The 15,807-nt window shown below is 39.6% G+C and overlaps 2 protein-coding genes across 2 annotated transcripts in view; one reads left to right on the forward strand and one right to left on the reverse strand.

Moving 5' to 3' along the window:
• Positions 1-843: 843 nt before the first annotated feature.
• Positions 844-15,807, reverse strand: part of LOC121938213 (uncharacterized) — a 44,396-nt gene continuing 29,432 nt past the window's right edge. The window contains exons 5-7 of the mRNA XM_088077281.1: positions 5,295-5,384; positions 4,155-4,274; positions 844-927 (exon numbers count right to left, since the gene is read on the reverse strand). Coding sequence (XP_087933407.1) covers positions 5,326-5,384 — 59 coding nt within the window. The 3' untranslated portion in view covers positions 844-927; positions 4,155-4,274; positions 5,295-5,325. The remainder of the gene's footprint in view (positions 928-4,154; positions 4,275-5,294; positions 5,385-15,807) is intronic.
• Positions 12,489-14,428, forward strand: foxe3 (forkhead box E3). The gene has a single exon (XM_042481468.2). It carries the CDS (start codon positions 12,620-12,622, stop codon positions 13,868-13,870), a length of 1,251 nt encoding a protein of 416 aa, XP_042337402.2. The 5' UTR covers positions 12,489-12,619; the 3' UTR covers positions 13,871-14,428.

The raw sequence follows: 15,807 nt of genomic DNA on the forward strand, positions 1-15,807 counted from the left end.
GGCAGTCATTTAAAGGTCCATTATTGCCCTGCTTTGTCCAGTCCGTGGTGGACCTGGCAGTTAATAATCATGCTGCAACCTGCTTTATTTCATCCAGTGATAGTTTTATATACTCCATATTGTGTCATTAGGTCATCCACAGTCTAAAAATTAAAAGCATTCTGTTTTTTAATATTATATCTCAGTTATTATTTCTGTCATTAAACATAAAAATAGAAAAAGACCACTTGTTCCACATACAGTCAAAGGGACAATAGACCTTTGTCACCTCAGACATAGAAGAAAAAGCACAGGTGTAACGAGGGCTCCATTCCACTTAGAGGAGGCCTGGAATAGCTTACTGGGTCACCTAATGGAACTGGGCCATTGTTACTGTTATCAATTTTACCTGTATTTTTACCACAAAGGAAGGTCCATGGAACATGACAGTACCATGGTGATTTTGCTCAGATGGGCTAATTTTCGTATCCACGTGTGAAAGCCCTACAGTCAAATAATTTGCACATAATACCTCAGACCTGAAATATATTATCCATTACAGCTACTCACTAATTCAATGTCAGCAGCCAGTAGTGCTCCAAAAAAAGTAAGATGACATTACCATGTTTTGATGTTGTAATCTTCTGTGTATGGAGATGGACATTTTTATCATGGAAATACAGATTTAAGAATCTAAAATTCTTACATAAGCTCAGTTTCATATGAGGGTGGATTTTTTCCTCAAACTTTGTGACAATGGCCTGATCCCTTATTCGGACTGTTAAAATAACTCTTTCATTCATAGTCATCATATTGTCAGTTTTGTATTACATGTGACTTAGTCAGAATTTTAGCTCCACTCACCCTCTTCTTCTACAATGATATTTTCTTGCTCATACAGGGAGAGTGATGAAGCTCGTGGGGTTTTCTTTTTTCTTTTTTGCTGAGCTGCAAGAGATTGATATATCCTTGACTATTGCATTATAATGTGCAGGTGTTCATTTTAATGTGTCTAGACTTTATAGGGGCCCCATTCAAAAATACATGTTGGAAAAAGAATGCAACATCTGCTTTGCATTGAAGGCAGGGTGATGTCAAAAAACTACAGTTGTTCCAGTAACCACTAGATGGGTGTAAAGGTCTGCATTCACTGACTGTACAGTTTGGGAGTTGGGAAGTTAAATTTTCAGTCTATACAGGCACCACAGATTCTGTCTCCCTCTTATGTACTGACTGAAAATAAAATCAAAACACCTTTATATATCTTTTCATATTGTTTATCATGTATTCCCTTGTCAGTGTCATGATTTGGGTGGAGCCAATCCCAGCTAACATTGCATGGCTGTGTAAACACTGAGCAGGTAACCAGACCATCATGAATCCAGTCCAAATTGCATATTGGTGAAAAATATTACAAGCAAACATTTATTTGCTTTTGTAAACCACTGAGGGTTATAACCACTCATGTGCATCTACCTGCATGTACACATCCCATATGTGTGTGTATCTGCTTAGCGAGTTCTCTTACCTGCAGTTTAACGGCTGTTTGTGTACACAGTCTTGTGTCACAGTCACAAGTCTTAAAGAACATAATGGGTGCTGATCCCAGGTGTCTGAGCTGGTCTCGGACAACGGGGAGGACAATGTGAGGGGAGCGGGTGTGGGACTGAGTGGTAAACACTGACCAGCAACTCCTGTCCCAAATCACATCCACAGACATGGATAGATAAAACAACGGGGGTAGAGACAGAGAAGGACTACTGTTGTATAGGTGGGCATGGAAAACTTAAAAATGTAGGCAATTATACAGGGACTTTTCACCCTGTATTATAGTATACCATAATAGTGTTTAAATGTTTCAAAGATCATAATGTATTTTTTAATGTTCATTTTGCAAATTGCATTTCTATAGAGAGAGTAGCACAGTACAAATACCTTGGTATCTAGCTGGATGGTAGGCTTAATTTTAAGCACCATATTGACATCCTGACTAATATATTGATGACAGTGTTTGGCTTTTTACACAGAAATAAGAGTTTTTCCTCTTTTTTTTTTAAACAAAGAAAAAGAATAACCAAGAGTTAGCTTGATTTCTTTCAAAAACATGGGAAGATGGGCAGGAGCAATAAAAGAAGAAATGACCAAAATAAGCAAGAAATTAGAAAAATGAAAGAAAAATGATGTTGTTCCAAATTCCAAAGGGTTAATCGGTTTTGGATTACGGAGATGTCATATCACTGGATGCTGTGTACCAATCAGCCTTAAGGTTCACAACCGGTAATAATTACAGCACCCACCACTGCCATCTTTACCAAAAAGTTGGCTGGCCACATTTGGCAGTGAGGCAGGAGCAGCACTGGTTTTTATTCATTTCTAAAGCTTTGAGACATTTGCTTCCACACACATATTTTAATTTTTTTAAGTTTACATAATCTTGATACTCAGTTGCAGAATAGCTTGTTGCTCCACATTTCCTTAATCAGAACTGAACTAGGAAAAATGTCCTTCTCTTACAGTGCACTTTATACATGGAATAATCTGCAAAAGACTTCACCTTGGACAGTCTTCTACCATTACACCTGTTTAAATGCCTTATTTCAGATTTAGTTTTAATTGAGTGTGTATTTTTTTTTACATTATACTTCTACATCATAATGTGATAATATTATGTATTTTTATTTTTAGCTTTGATACATTTCTATTACTGTTTGGTATGATTTTATTTCTGTTTTAACTGCTATTTGTTTGCTTAATTTTCTTAAATGTTTTTGCTCATGCTCTGCATCATGGAAAAAGAGGGTCTCCCTCAACTGATTTCCAGAGTCTTAAATAATAGGTGAAATATGGCCTATTTTTTTAAATAGTAGTTGAGTTATATTGTTACAAAGTGTGCTTGCTGGATAATATCCAGGTATTGAAACTAGTTTTATTCTGACCTTTCCGCTTTAATGAATTTTCATGATAAAGGTTGAACATTTGGGCTTGGCACGAAAACAAATCTCTCACAAACACATGCCTGTATTTGTATGTGTGTGTGTGCCATGCATGTGATGTGTGTGTCCTACTTTATCAGTCTGTGTAAAGGCCGGGTCTTATCATTGCTCTCCCCTCTCTCTCTCAGTGTAATAAAGCCCTGGAGCGGTGTGTCCGCGTGCTGGCTGTCCATCTCTCACCACCAGGCAATGCCAGGACCAATAGCTGCCTTTGAGGTGGAAAACAAGTGCCGTTGATGATGGCGATACGTGCAGTACGGACACTTTTGGATTCAACCAGTAAAACTTGTGATTAAATAATATAAATGTTTTATACTTAAGGTTGGTTGTCTCTTATTTTTCTACAGAGAAAAGAGCGATACAGTCTAACTCTGAGGAGCTGAAGTGAAAGAAAAAGAAGTGAGAAGAGCATGTTGAAAGACAGCACTATAAGAAGTTGCTGAATGAAAGTCCTTGTCTCTTTTCTGAGCCCACCTCTCTCGCCTTTTCTCTCTGCTCCGAAACTCTGACGTCTAACGAAGGATTTGCCTATGTCACTGTGACCTCACTGATACTCTGCTCTGCCACTTGAAGGGTGATAAAAATGCAACATGAAACAGCTTCAGTTCATACTCTGATTGAAGTGAAAGGAAACTTGTGAGCTCTCCTAACACATGTATGCACACATGATTTTACACACACACACACACACACACACTGACAACCCACCCATGCAGCCCACACAGCAGCCCTCCTTCCCTTTGCGGTAAGCTGTTACTCATCACTGCCCAGTCGGCCAGTCTGGTCCACATAGCCTTGCAGGAATGCCTCAAATACACAGTGCCTCATATAGTAAAGCCAACAGGCAGTGTTTACAGCGTTCTGTTGAATATCTGAAGGACAACACAGCGCTGTGGTGCTTTTACTCGTAGATATATGTATTAATTACCTCAGCCAAGGAGGTTATGTATTTGGTTTGATTTGTTTGTCAGATGGATATGCAGAAAAACTACTGGCCCGATTTTCATGAAACTTGGTGGAAGGGTGTTGCATGGGCCCAGGAGGAACTCATTAAATTTTGGAGCTGATCTGAATCACTTTTGTTAGGAGAGAGGACATTTGGCCTTCATGGAGTTCGGTGCTCTCTCAGTGCCCTTGTAGTAATTCAACATTTAGCAGTCAGTGGCACACCCATTAGCTCACCTGATAGAGTGGGTGCCCCATGTACAGAGGTAGTGTCCTCGCCACAGTGGCTGTGTGTTGGACTCCAGCCTGTGGCTCTTTGCTGCATGTCATCCCCTCTCTTCCCGTTCATGCTTTGAGCTGTCAAATCACAATAAAAAAGCAAGAAGCCAAGAAAAAAATCTTAAAGGAACAGTTGGCATTTAAAAGACTAGTGTGAAGGATTTAGTGGCATCCCTGCAAATCCAACATGTTCTCATCCAAAGTCGTCACATAACGCCGCTTTGTCAGTGGAATGTTCCAGCTAAATATTACCCTCCGGCGTCTGCTGTTGACGTTCAAGGACAACGCAACCAATGATGAGAAGTCAAAAGCACATGGTTAATGATTAGGCAACAAAAGCATGTGGATAGGTTTAGGTTGGCACGGCAGCGTTTCAACCTAACACCATCCAGTGGCATATAATACAGCCATGACAGGCTTCATCTGGCTGTGTTATGATGCTGCACCTAGTGCCAGCCAGGTGACTTTTGGCATCAGTTTCTGATGCTGCAAACAAAATGGCGGTATTTGACGATCTCGGAAAGAGAACCAGCTTAGACTTCTCCTGTGCACCAAGCATGAACTCCCGCATAGAATTCTTTCAGTGTTCATTGTTCAGGAGGTTTTTAACGGGACACAGATTATCTGCAGAAGTGTGTCCTCTCCAAGCGAACCCTGTGATTTAAATCGGTAAAATCACTTAATAAAGCAATTTCAAGTAAAAAGAAAAAACCCAGATGAGGACCTGTTCCCTATGTAGATATAAACAGTGCATTTTAAGGTGACAAAAACACGACAATTGTGATTTTCAGGGATTATACACTGAAGAAAACATACTTATTATATTATATTCAATTTCTGCTAATATGAATATGTATGTATATGTATTATATAATAATTTCCCCTCAAATCCCACACACTAGACCTTTAAGAATTGAATTTACGAACCTCAGTAATTGCTATCTCAGCTCTCCAGAGTAGACAGGTGTATGATATCCACTGTTTGCTAAGGAAAGACCCACACAGCCTGCCAGGAGCTCCCAGTATTAAGCAGTTAAGCTTCTCTCTGTTGGCCAACATGGTAAGCAGTGGAGCATTAGGACAGTGTTTACATCTTACCTTCACACTGTCTGGACTGCTATGCTGGTCATTAGGTCCCTTTCAAATCTCCAAATCCAAATAGATTGGGTGTATCACATTGGGTTTGTCCTAATGGTAACAACAGAAGCTTTACGTTAATGCACAAACACCAATTCTAACTGGAAATCAACACTTATCAACACTGGAATTAGCTATATAAGAATATATTTTAAAAGGAAGAGTTTGACATTTTGGGACTTAATCTCTTTGTTGCAGAGAATTAGATAAGATGATTGACACCATTCTTCATTATCGTTTGTCCTCTCATCATGTCCTCTCATCATCATCAAGTGGGGGCAAGTAGGCAGTTAGCTTCGTTTAGCATAATTTTCCAATATCCCATACTATTGTGGTCATTGCAATTTAGTTGACTTTTAGTTCCGATGTAGTAAGAGGGAAAGCTGAGACAGTTGGTCTTTTTCTTCCACAGTAAGCTAAATCTTTTTGTCAATGAAAGGCGTGGTCTCAATGCAACAGACTCCATCAAATGACCCAAAGCCTTGTTTTCCACATCATCCAAGATGATTGTTTAATTACAGTGCTTATCTTCACAGGATGTGACCTAAGCTTGGTGCTCACTCTTGTGGATGACCCTTGCAGCATCCCAGAGCTGCTGTGCTGGACGCTGGGGGATTTCCTACATGTGTCTTGGGGGCAGTGGGCTGTTTATTCAGGCGGAAACTTAAGAACATTCAGTGAATCTTCAAAGGTCAAAAGTTTATGTTGTACAAAAAAATGGAAATTACAGAATCGATTATTATTATTATTTTATGCCAAGTGAAGTCTGTTTCTCTATGGCCAATCTTAAAGGTTCTAAACATGGCATTCAGAACATTAATCAGCTAACAACTACTTGCTAAAGACATAGTGGAGTAATGGTGTCTTGAGCAGAGTATTGTATCGGCTGTATCAGGAATATTTTAGCTTCAGTTAAGCATAGTGGGGGTAAATGGGGGTGCTTTGTCCATCTTTAAATACAGTCTATGGTCCTGACCCATGGTGGCAGGACAGCATAGTCATAAAACTCATAGAACCCCCAACTTCTGGTTTCTCTGTCAGCACTGTTGGTATTGTTAACACTGTTTGCCCTGTTAGCAACCCCAGCTCCATATTGAGAGCTTTGTGCTGGCAATCCCATCCCAGACTCTGAATCATAAGTTCTTTTTACTGTGCCTGTTCAAGACAGGAATATTGCACCGTTATGCCGCCTCACCATTCTGTACAAAAAGTAGAATCCCGGAATGGGGAGACAGAGTTTCACCTTTAAGCTGGCAGCGGAGGTAGTAACAGTGTCGAATTGAGGTCTGTGTAAAAGGAACGGCCGGCAGGATGGGACCATGGGCAGGATGGGAGTGACATTTTTAAGGCGTGTTGTGCGTGCATACCACAGAAAGACATTTTTTAAAAAGTGGGCAGCAGTTAGCAGCTGATTTAAAGAAGAGCTGAAAATATTTGCAAATTTAAGAAAACAATGAGGTCTGGGTGCTCCTTATCCTCTGAGCGGAGGATGAGATCAATGGCCATTTAACAGGGATGGTAAATGACTGCTGATGCAATGTTATGACACTGTTATTGTTCAGAAAGTTGTCGATGTGTATGTTATATGTCACACTAGAAGCAGACACTGTTCCATGGTGCCAGAACACTATCTAAAATTACACACTGGAGCGCCATGATGCAGCCGTTTGTTTGGTGCTGTGTTGAAATGCAAAGGTAGCGTAAAGACTGGACGTTGCATAGAGCTCCTTTAAATACATACAGTATGTATAATACTATGCTGATATTAATTTAGAGATACATATATGTGTTACTTAAGGATATATATATGTATTTTAGAGACCAACACAGTGGTTGCAAATGAAGTTGGTTATTAACTGAGTTATTAATTCCTGAAAAGACCAAATGTATGTGTGAGTAAATGTTGAGCAACCATGCGAATTTTTGCAAATGACAGTTGAGCACCATACAGCAAGCCTGACTGGTTGTGTGTGTGAGAACCATGTGCGGTGCTTTAGCAGGGCAGTGTAGCGTGCAGTGCAGGAGCGAGCAGAGGCGGCCCAGGCCAGTACAGCCCCAGTACCCTGGTAATCCCTGCGTTTTCAGGAGCCCTGGCCCGTACTTGATGAGCTTGAGCAAGAAAAAGGTTGCGCTCTCTCGTGTGTTTCTCTCTCTCTCTGTCTCCCTCTCTTTCTCTTTCTGTCTCTCACTCTTTTATTCACCCTCTTTTTCTCATGCCCCCCCTCCTCCCCATCCCCTGGAGCCACTTTGCGAATGAATGGATACCAAGTGTTTACTCAGCAACTTTTGCCTGTCCCCCAATATTTCTCAGGATTTGATCATAAAGAGGAAAAGACTGACTATCAGTGACCACCAGAGACTGAGGAGGTGCACATCTGACTGAAACTGAACCGTAACTCACTGTGCATTTATGGAAACGCACACATCTTGTTACCTTCTGTCACAAACACAACAGTTGTTTGGTCTTATTTTAATGCTTTCTGGGATATTTTGACGCACACATATCCAACCATTTGTGTTTTACAGTTATGTCTTGCTGGATTTAAATCTAGCAATACAAATTAAACCTGTGTTCATTTCAAGAAGAAGCAAGATATGAAACTTGCAAAAAAACAAAACAAAAACAAAGACACTTTCTGATAGATGGTTGCCACCTCCCTCAGCTCTTGGCTGATAAAACTTAGACTATATTACTTCTAAATGTCATTATTTAATTTTTTCCTATCAAAAATCACCAAGGCATCAGCTGCATTTCTGAGACTCTCTCTAGATATCTTAATTTTGGTGTATACAGCATAATAAAATCAAATTTAAAAAATATATATAATGCCAAAAAGCATAATTAGGCTAATTTATTTTGGGCACTGCCTTAAATCTTAATTCTGGATTCTGTAATCAGGTTAACAAATTAAAGCATGACTCAGGCTAAAATTACCACTGCCTCCAATGTAGTCAAATCATTTTGGAATTATGCATTACTAATGCATAATGCATACTAATGCACTATAATGCATTATTATATTTGTCAGTAATATAAGCCTGAACCAGCGGGGCCTCAGCTCCTGCCCTCCCAACTTTAAAGAATCCTCCACCTTCTGACTGTCTGTGAGAATATTACAAGATTACAGCTATATAGAAAACGTGTGATGTACCTTGTGCCATAGTTGTTAACAAAAAGTCTTTTCTATAATTTTTCAGTGCATTGTTGTATAATATTCTCTCTCAGGTGCTGCATAAGAGGATGCTGAACCTGCCAAGACTTTAGCAGTGATATAGCAGAAATATGACATTCTCTATCCTCTTTCTTTTTGATTTCTAAATCCTAATGTAGTTTCCAATGTTACATATCCGCAGCTAACCTAATTGCCAGAGAAAAATGTTGGCATTGTATGTTTCTGCAAACTACAGTTACAATTGTAATCGTGGTTATGTTTGGGTAAAAAAACATTTGCTTATGGTTAGGAAAAGATTAGATTTTGACTTAAAATACCCAGTTTTGGGTGCAAAATCCAAGCAGCAATGTCTCGGTAAAAAACAATCACCTTGGCCTAAGAGCAATGGATTGCTAAAAAACATAGAGGTTTGGGGGCTAAAAAGCTGCAGGAAACAGCAATGACTTGCTAAATCATGATCAGTTTCTTGGTCTTGAACAGTGGTCTGCAGAAGTTTCCACCTTTGCAAGCATCGCCACCAACCATCCCCTCCACCTCTTGATGACAAAATCTGCTCAAATACTACATCACTTTAGAAACGCTAATATACTGTAGATATGAAATGTGCAAATGTAACCTTTTCATGGTTTGCAGAAATGTACAATGCCAGAACATTTTCTTCTGGCAACTATGCCGCAGCATCATCCTTCTACTGGGTGGGGGAACACATCACAGTGACAAATGTGGGTGGCACTAAGGCAAGGTCTTTACTGTACTGAAAAAAAAAGCATGTGCAAGTTGGTGCACATGTGTGTAACGTACAGTGTCTAAAATAACAACATGACTGACCACAGTGCAGGACGAGTGGGAGCGTAGAGGTGCAGAGAGGTACAGGGAGGCTCTGGTGGGGTGGGGGCGGGTTTAGGAGAAGAGGGGATTATCAAGAGGCCGCAGGCCCCGAGGCAGAGGGCCCGTTTCCTGGCCTGAGCCCCTGTTTGTCCTGCCTGACCTGGCAGCTCTGGGGGCAGATCCTGCTTGGATACAGCCTCGCTCCCACGCCTGTCTGAAGCTGTTAGCCACTGGCTGTGAGTAGCTAGCTGGGCTTAGTGTTGTCTGAGCTGCGGCTGGGTCGGGAGGGGTCCTATCATCTGTGGGGTGGGGTGGGGGGTGGGGGTTACCAGCTACTTTGTGTTGGCGGTGTGAGAGGGTGACGGGGAAACAGGCATCCAGTAAGGCAGTGGGCGGTTATGATTAATGACTTTGGTTGGATTATTGCCACCCTAATTTTACATACCAGGCCTTTTAGAGGGACAGTTAGCCAAGTTGTGTTAAATATCATGGAGGTGTCTCCTCCATTGACAAATTAAAGGAAAACCCTACATAAACTTTCTTAATAAGGTGTTTGACTGACATATACAGTATATTTGCCAGGACAACTTCAGTACATTTTGGCACTGATTCTCCAACATTCTTACATTATAATACACTACAATACACTAATACACATTATATCCCCTTATTTTGGGGTTTTGTTGATGGGGTGGAAACAAGGCTTAATAATCTGGTCCGGAATCTCTCGACCGTGTTAAATTGACTTTTTGAAACAAATTGTTGGTAAAGACCTATAAAAACAAAGACAAGAGTGGGGTCAGAGTAAATGGAAATAAGAATATAAAGAGTTGCAGCACATAATCTTCAAGATTTCTGTATATCGTAATTATTATAACATTTTTTTCTCCTCTGTTTTAATTATGTTTTTTGTTTGTTTCATTTTTGGCTTGACTTTTCATTTTATAGTATACCATATTTGCTACCAAGACTATTTTAGTTATATGTTATATATGTAATAATTGAAAAACACCGAAAAAAAAAAAAAAGTTTTCAAAAAACTGTTAAATTCAGAGTTCTGGTGATTGTGAAGACCGATCGCATATGATTTCTACTCATCAAACCATTCCGCCATTATTTTTTTATTATATAAATGATTCATATTACAAAATAAAAATTACACTTTTAATAGCCTGCTGAAGAAATTGCATCAATTCCTTTTTACACCTAGTCCAATAGATACATTTTGCTGTAAATACATATTATTAGATGAAAACAGATGTCAAAGTTTTCCATTAGGACATAATTCCCAGTTGAAAAAAAGCTAATGAACCGCAATATATTTTATCGCAATACTCAATAGCATATTGCAACATGTTTAAAATGTTAATAATATTATACCATGGCTTAAGTTTTGTGGGGCTTCTGTTGACTCCCACCGTTAATCCATACACCTCCTCCGGTTATTAAATGTTCATGCAGCATGATGACATTATCACTCTGCTTTGGTGGGCTCAGTCCAGACATAGCATCATTCCCAACAGTTCACAACACCTCGCTCCATGTTGTTAAAAGTGATATCAGCAGGTCACCTCTCTCTGTGTATCTTACCTTTTAAAACTTCAACCCTCTATTTGCCTAAATAATCAATTAGAAGCACTATCACATGCGTGTGTTTAAAGCCTGTTGTCTGCACACCACTTGTGTGCAGAACTGTGTTTTGACTTAAAGATCCATAAGATAACACCTCTCCTCTCTGTTTGATTATCACTCTCTGAAAAGGAAAATGAAATGAGAGGGATATTGACTTTTCTTCCACCAAAAGCTTTGATAGCTCAATTGCTTGTTTTCAGTGGCTTGTTATTATTTTTCAATCGGTGGATTGTCTGTTGGGTTTGGAGTAGCAGAGAGCAGCTCTGTGAGTGTTGTTTCTGCCCTGGATATACACAGAGCTGTCAGTGAAAGCAGGGAGAGCACAGCAGACGGAGAGGGGGTCATCAGTAAATCTCTGTTAGTGCCTCAAAAACACTAAAGGACTCACCTAAAATTGTTCCAGGATGGCATTTGACACATCACTACGAATGGTGAACTATACAACTTTATAATGCTTTTTTCCTAGGCTACAACTCATGGAAATTAAGCTGGCAAAAGGCCTTATCAAAATAAAGGGTTTTCAGTAACTTAATCCTAAAATCCCTTTTTGTAAACTAATAGTCCAAACTCTATAACTCACACGATTTTACTGTCAAATATACACTGTGACATCTGACAAGTGTGTCTTACTAAAAAATAATCTTGGAAACTGTCTTGAAAATGGACAGTAAATAAATACATTTTAATTAATGTTTACTTTATATCTAATTGTTAAGTTTACTTCAGATTTAGCTGTATTTACTTAATTTTGTGAAGTTAAAAATAACAAGTGCAAATACCTTGTTCTTTCTAAGTGTTACAAACTTCAGTGAAGCAAGTTAGTCTGACTTAACTTGACCATGACAACAAGGATTCTGGCAATTATGAAGTTAGGAGATCTGCATGTTTTTTTGTTTGCTTTTTTTTAAACGTGTTTAAGAAAATGTAAACATGGCTGACTTGTTTGCAACCAGCATATGTATTGCATAATAAAGTTGGTGTACTGAAGTTGCAAAAAGTTAGAAAAATTGATTTAATTAAACTTGTCATTTTTAAGTTGCAACAACTTCACAAAATTAAGTATGCCAGATATAAATAAACTGTAAGTAAACTTTACAATTAGGTATAATGTAAACATAAATTAAGACTAATAGTTATTGCCTATTTACTGACACTTTGAAGGCAATCCATTTTAGATTTGTTTTTAAGTAAAATTGGCTTTTCAGATTTTACAGTGTACTTTTTTTCTCTATCTTTTCATGTAAATTGAGCTGACACAAGGCCTTTCCAAAATAAGATGTTTTTAAGTAATTAAACCCTGAAATCCTTTTTTTGTAAACTAATAGCCCAAACTCCATAACTCATGTATATTTACTGCCACTTATAGAGTAACATGGGTCAGAGGGATATTAAAATTCTCTATTTGGGTTATGTCCTCCTGCCTCCATCGTCACAGGCGAGCCAGTGGCGTCATTCCTGCCCCTCTTTATAAAACTGTCAACGCCTTCCTCTCACCTGGACTGACACACACCACCCCAAACACCAGGGCAGGACAGGACAGGGGCTATTTTTGTCCAGAGCAGGAGATCATCAGACACTACCTTTGTGTTTTCCGCGGGTATCCTCATCTACTGATCATTTTTCCAAAAGGAAGACCATCACATTGTTTCTTTTATGAATCTGGCAAATTATTCTTACTTCTCTGGCATGTGCAACATGACCGCAGAGACGCAGCACTCGCCCGCCGAGGCAAGTCCTGTAGTCATGTCTCCAAATGTGAGTCTGGACTCGCCGCTGCCTCCGCCGCCTCTGATGCTGCAGGCCCGCTCCAAGGACAATGTTTTGATCAAGTCGGAGCCCCGGGGGAGCAGCCCGAGCACTGAGGATGGAGCCGCTCTGGGGCAGACCGAGGAGCACCTGCCCACCGGGAGCCGCCGCAGGAAGAGGCCCGTCCAGAGGGGGAAACCTCCCTACAGCTACATCGCCCTCATCGCCATGGCCATTGCAAACTCCCCGGAGAGAAAGCTCACACTTGGGGGTATTTATAAGTTCATCATGGAGCGTTTTCCTTTCTACAGGGAGAACTCCAAGAAGTGGCAAAACTCCATCCGCCACAATCTCACCCTCAACGACTGTTTTGTGAAGATCCCCCGGGAGCCCGGCAGACCTGGTAAAGGCAACTACTGGACTTTAGATCCAGCTGCCGAGGACATGTTTGACAACGGGAGCTTTCTGAGAAGGAGGAAAAGGTTCAAGCGCACAGATGTGAGCACATACCCGGGGTACATGCAGAGCTCCAGCGCGTTCACGCCGACCCCAATGGGAAGGCCAACATACCCGAACACGCTTTACGCAGGGATAGGCTCCGGTTATGGCTCCCAGCTGACTGCAACATCCCCGCATCCGGCCATGCTGCATCACTACCAGACCTCCGGCCAAGGACAGCCGCGCATGTTTAGCATCGACAACATCATCAGCCAGCAGACGGTGGTGCAGAGCGGCCCGGGAGGAGACATCAACTCCCAAGCGCTGGGGCTGGGCGGAGGTGACCTGGGCACCATGACCTCCAGCTGCTCGGTCACCGGCACAGACCCGTCTGCGTGCTTCCAGAGCCAGACTGTCAACCCCTCTGCGAACATGCTGAGCAGAAACAGCGGGAATCTGTCATCCAACCTGGCCGCCGGGTACCCGTACTCCTCCTCGGCCTCTCCTCCGAACCTGCCCTCCATGACCCAGTCCGGGTTCTCTCCGGGGAGCTCTCAAGTGTACTGCACCGGGAACAGGCTGTCCCTGCCGGCCCTGCGCCCCGGCTCCTGCGCCGAGCACACGGAGCAGCTGCTGGGCCTCTCCAGCCCCATGAACTCCTACAACAACACCTACATGAGACAAGCCAACTTTGCGTCTGGACTAGAGCGGTATATGTGAGACGATACTTGCCCAAAAAAATAATAATAATTATAGGTTCTTACATAGTCCCATATTAAATGAATATGCCCTCAGTGAACCCATATGAGATAAAATGTCTGGTATAACATAACATAAAAAGAATATTAATGGGATATTACAGCCTAATATAGGGCCTACGTTTAAAAAAGGCCCATATCATTATGCCACTTTTTAAACGACGGATTTACAAGTTCCTGTAAGAAATTCGCTGACTTATTTTTACCATCAGACACAAAGATATGACCCATATCTTGACCGAGCCTCGTGATAAAAAAAAAACATTCCTATTTTTAAAAGCCATTTAGATCCATTTGACACATTCCATGACTGTATCTCAGAGAGATTAATGTATTTTATTGTGCCACATTTCGTTCACACTTCCTGTGTTTTAGTGTTCGTTTTTACATCCAGTCTGCTGTTTTTCATGTAAATAGTTTGTTGACGTTTGAATACTGTAAAAGAAAAGAGTATTATCATTGCTGACGACGGGTCGACGGAAATAAATTCATTTTTACAGTATCAATGTGGTCTTTATTCGCGAAAAACATGACAGGTAGTTTATCTTATTTGATATGAGTAGCTGCAAGTTACATGTGCGATGGCTCATCAATAAGTAAAACGCTCCTCTGTTTTTTTTAGGATTTAAATTAATCACATCTTAACTGAAATTATAACAAGATTGTCTTCATTTAGAAGCAGGTTATATTAAAAAAAAAAAAAAAGATATTCAAGATCAAACCAGCTTAAAAAAAACCCTGATTAAATTCTGAATAATCAATCAACAATGCTTTAACATATAAGACTAGAAAAATTCTTACGTTTTATCTGTAGTAAAACAAAACATACAAAAAAAGACAAAAACGTTGTTTTTTTTTAAAATATTCCACTAACACAAAATAAAATAGCATTTATTTGATTTAATTTGAAAGTGTTATTTTTTCTTATAGACAAAATCGGTTTTGATGAACACATCGAATAAATTAGACACTGTATACATTAAAAATTAGAAACAATTGTGATCCATATATAAAGAAGAGATTTGCCATTATCATCACCACAAAATGATGATGTAAAATAAAGAAGTAAATGAAATACAACCACAGGAAAGCAAAATTAGGAATAATAAATCAACCTTACACTGACTGAACTAACTAGTCACAACCAAAAAAGTGTCAGTGTAAGTGTTCTCATCTATTTAGCTGTAACTGGGTTTCAAATCTACAATACAGTTCGAAATGGTCAGAGGTGGAAGTGGCCTGACTTTGTACCTTGAAATTGAGAGAATACATAATGTACCAATGACAATGTGAAGGATGTTATGGGTATTTTGGACCGTAGTCTATTACATAACACGTGTCTAAATAATCTTTATCACTATTTAACTTATAGGTAGTTTTTCCTTGAAAATAACTATTTTTAATTCTGCAATATACACTTCTTATTCAGGATCATTTTAATTAAAATGCTCTGTTGTTGCTTGTAAAATGGATGTTAATCTATCAGTTTTATGCTACCAAAATTATTTTTTTAATTCAAGGATGCTCATTTATTATAGCCTGCTTAAAAAACAACAGATCTCCTCACTGTTCACTGTTTTTTATCAACTATATCAAACGCTAGCTGCTATTTAGATTTTAATTAGCATTTTAATTGTTTTTTTTCTATTGAGAAATGAACATATCAAACATGCATTATATAGTCAATAAATATACATGAACTAGTTCATCAATAAACAAAACAGTGAACAATATATCATAATTTGGCAGATGGCTTCCCAAGTCACATGAAATCATGTAGAAATATAATTTAAAAAAGTGTGATAATTGATCACAGGAAAAACACTAGTATATAGATCTTTGTGTACTCAAATGGTACAATTTTTTTTCATGCAGACATGATTAAGAGAAGGCAACCTG

The sequence above is a fragment of the Plectropomus leopardus genome, chromosome 5 (assembly GCF_026936395.1).
Source record: "Plectropomus leopardus strain MGB_pleo_1.0 chromosome 5, ASM2693639v1, whole genome shotgun sequence".
In the NCBI taxonomy this organism is placed as follows: domain Eukaryota; kingdom Metazoa; phylum Chordata; class Actinopteri; order Perciformes; family Serranidae; genus Plectropomus; species Plectropomus leopardus.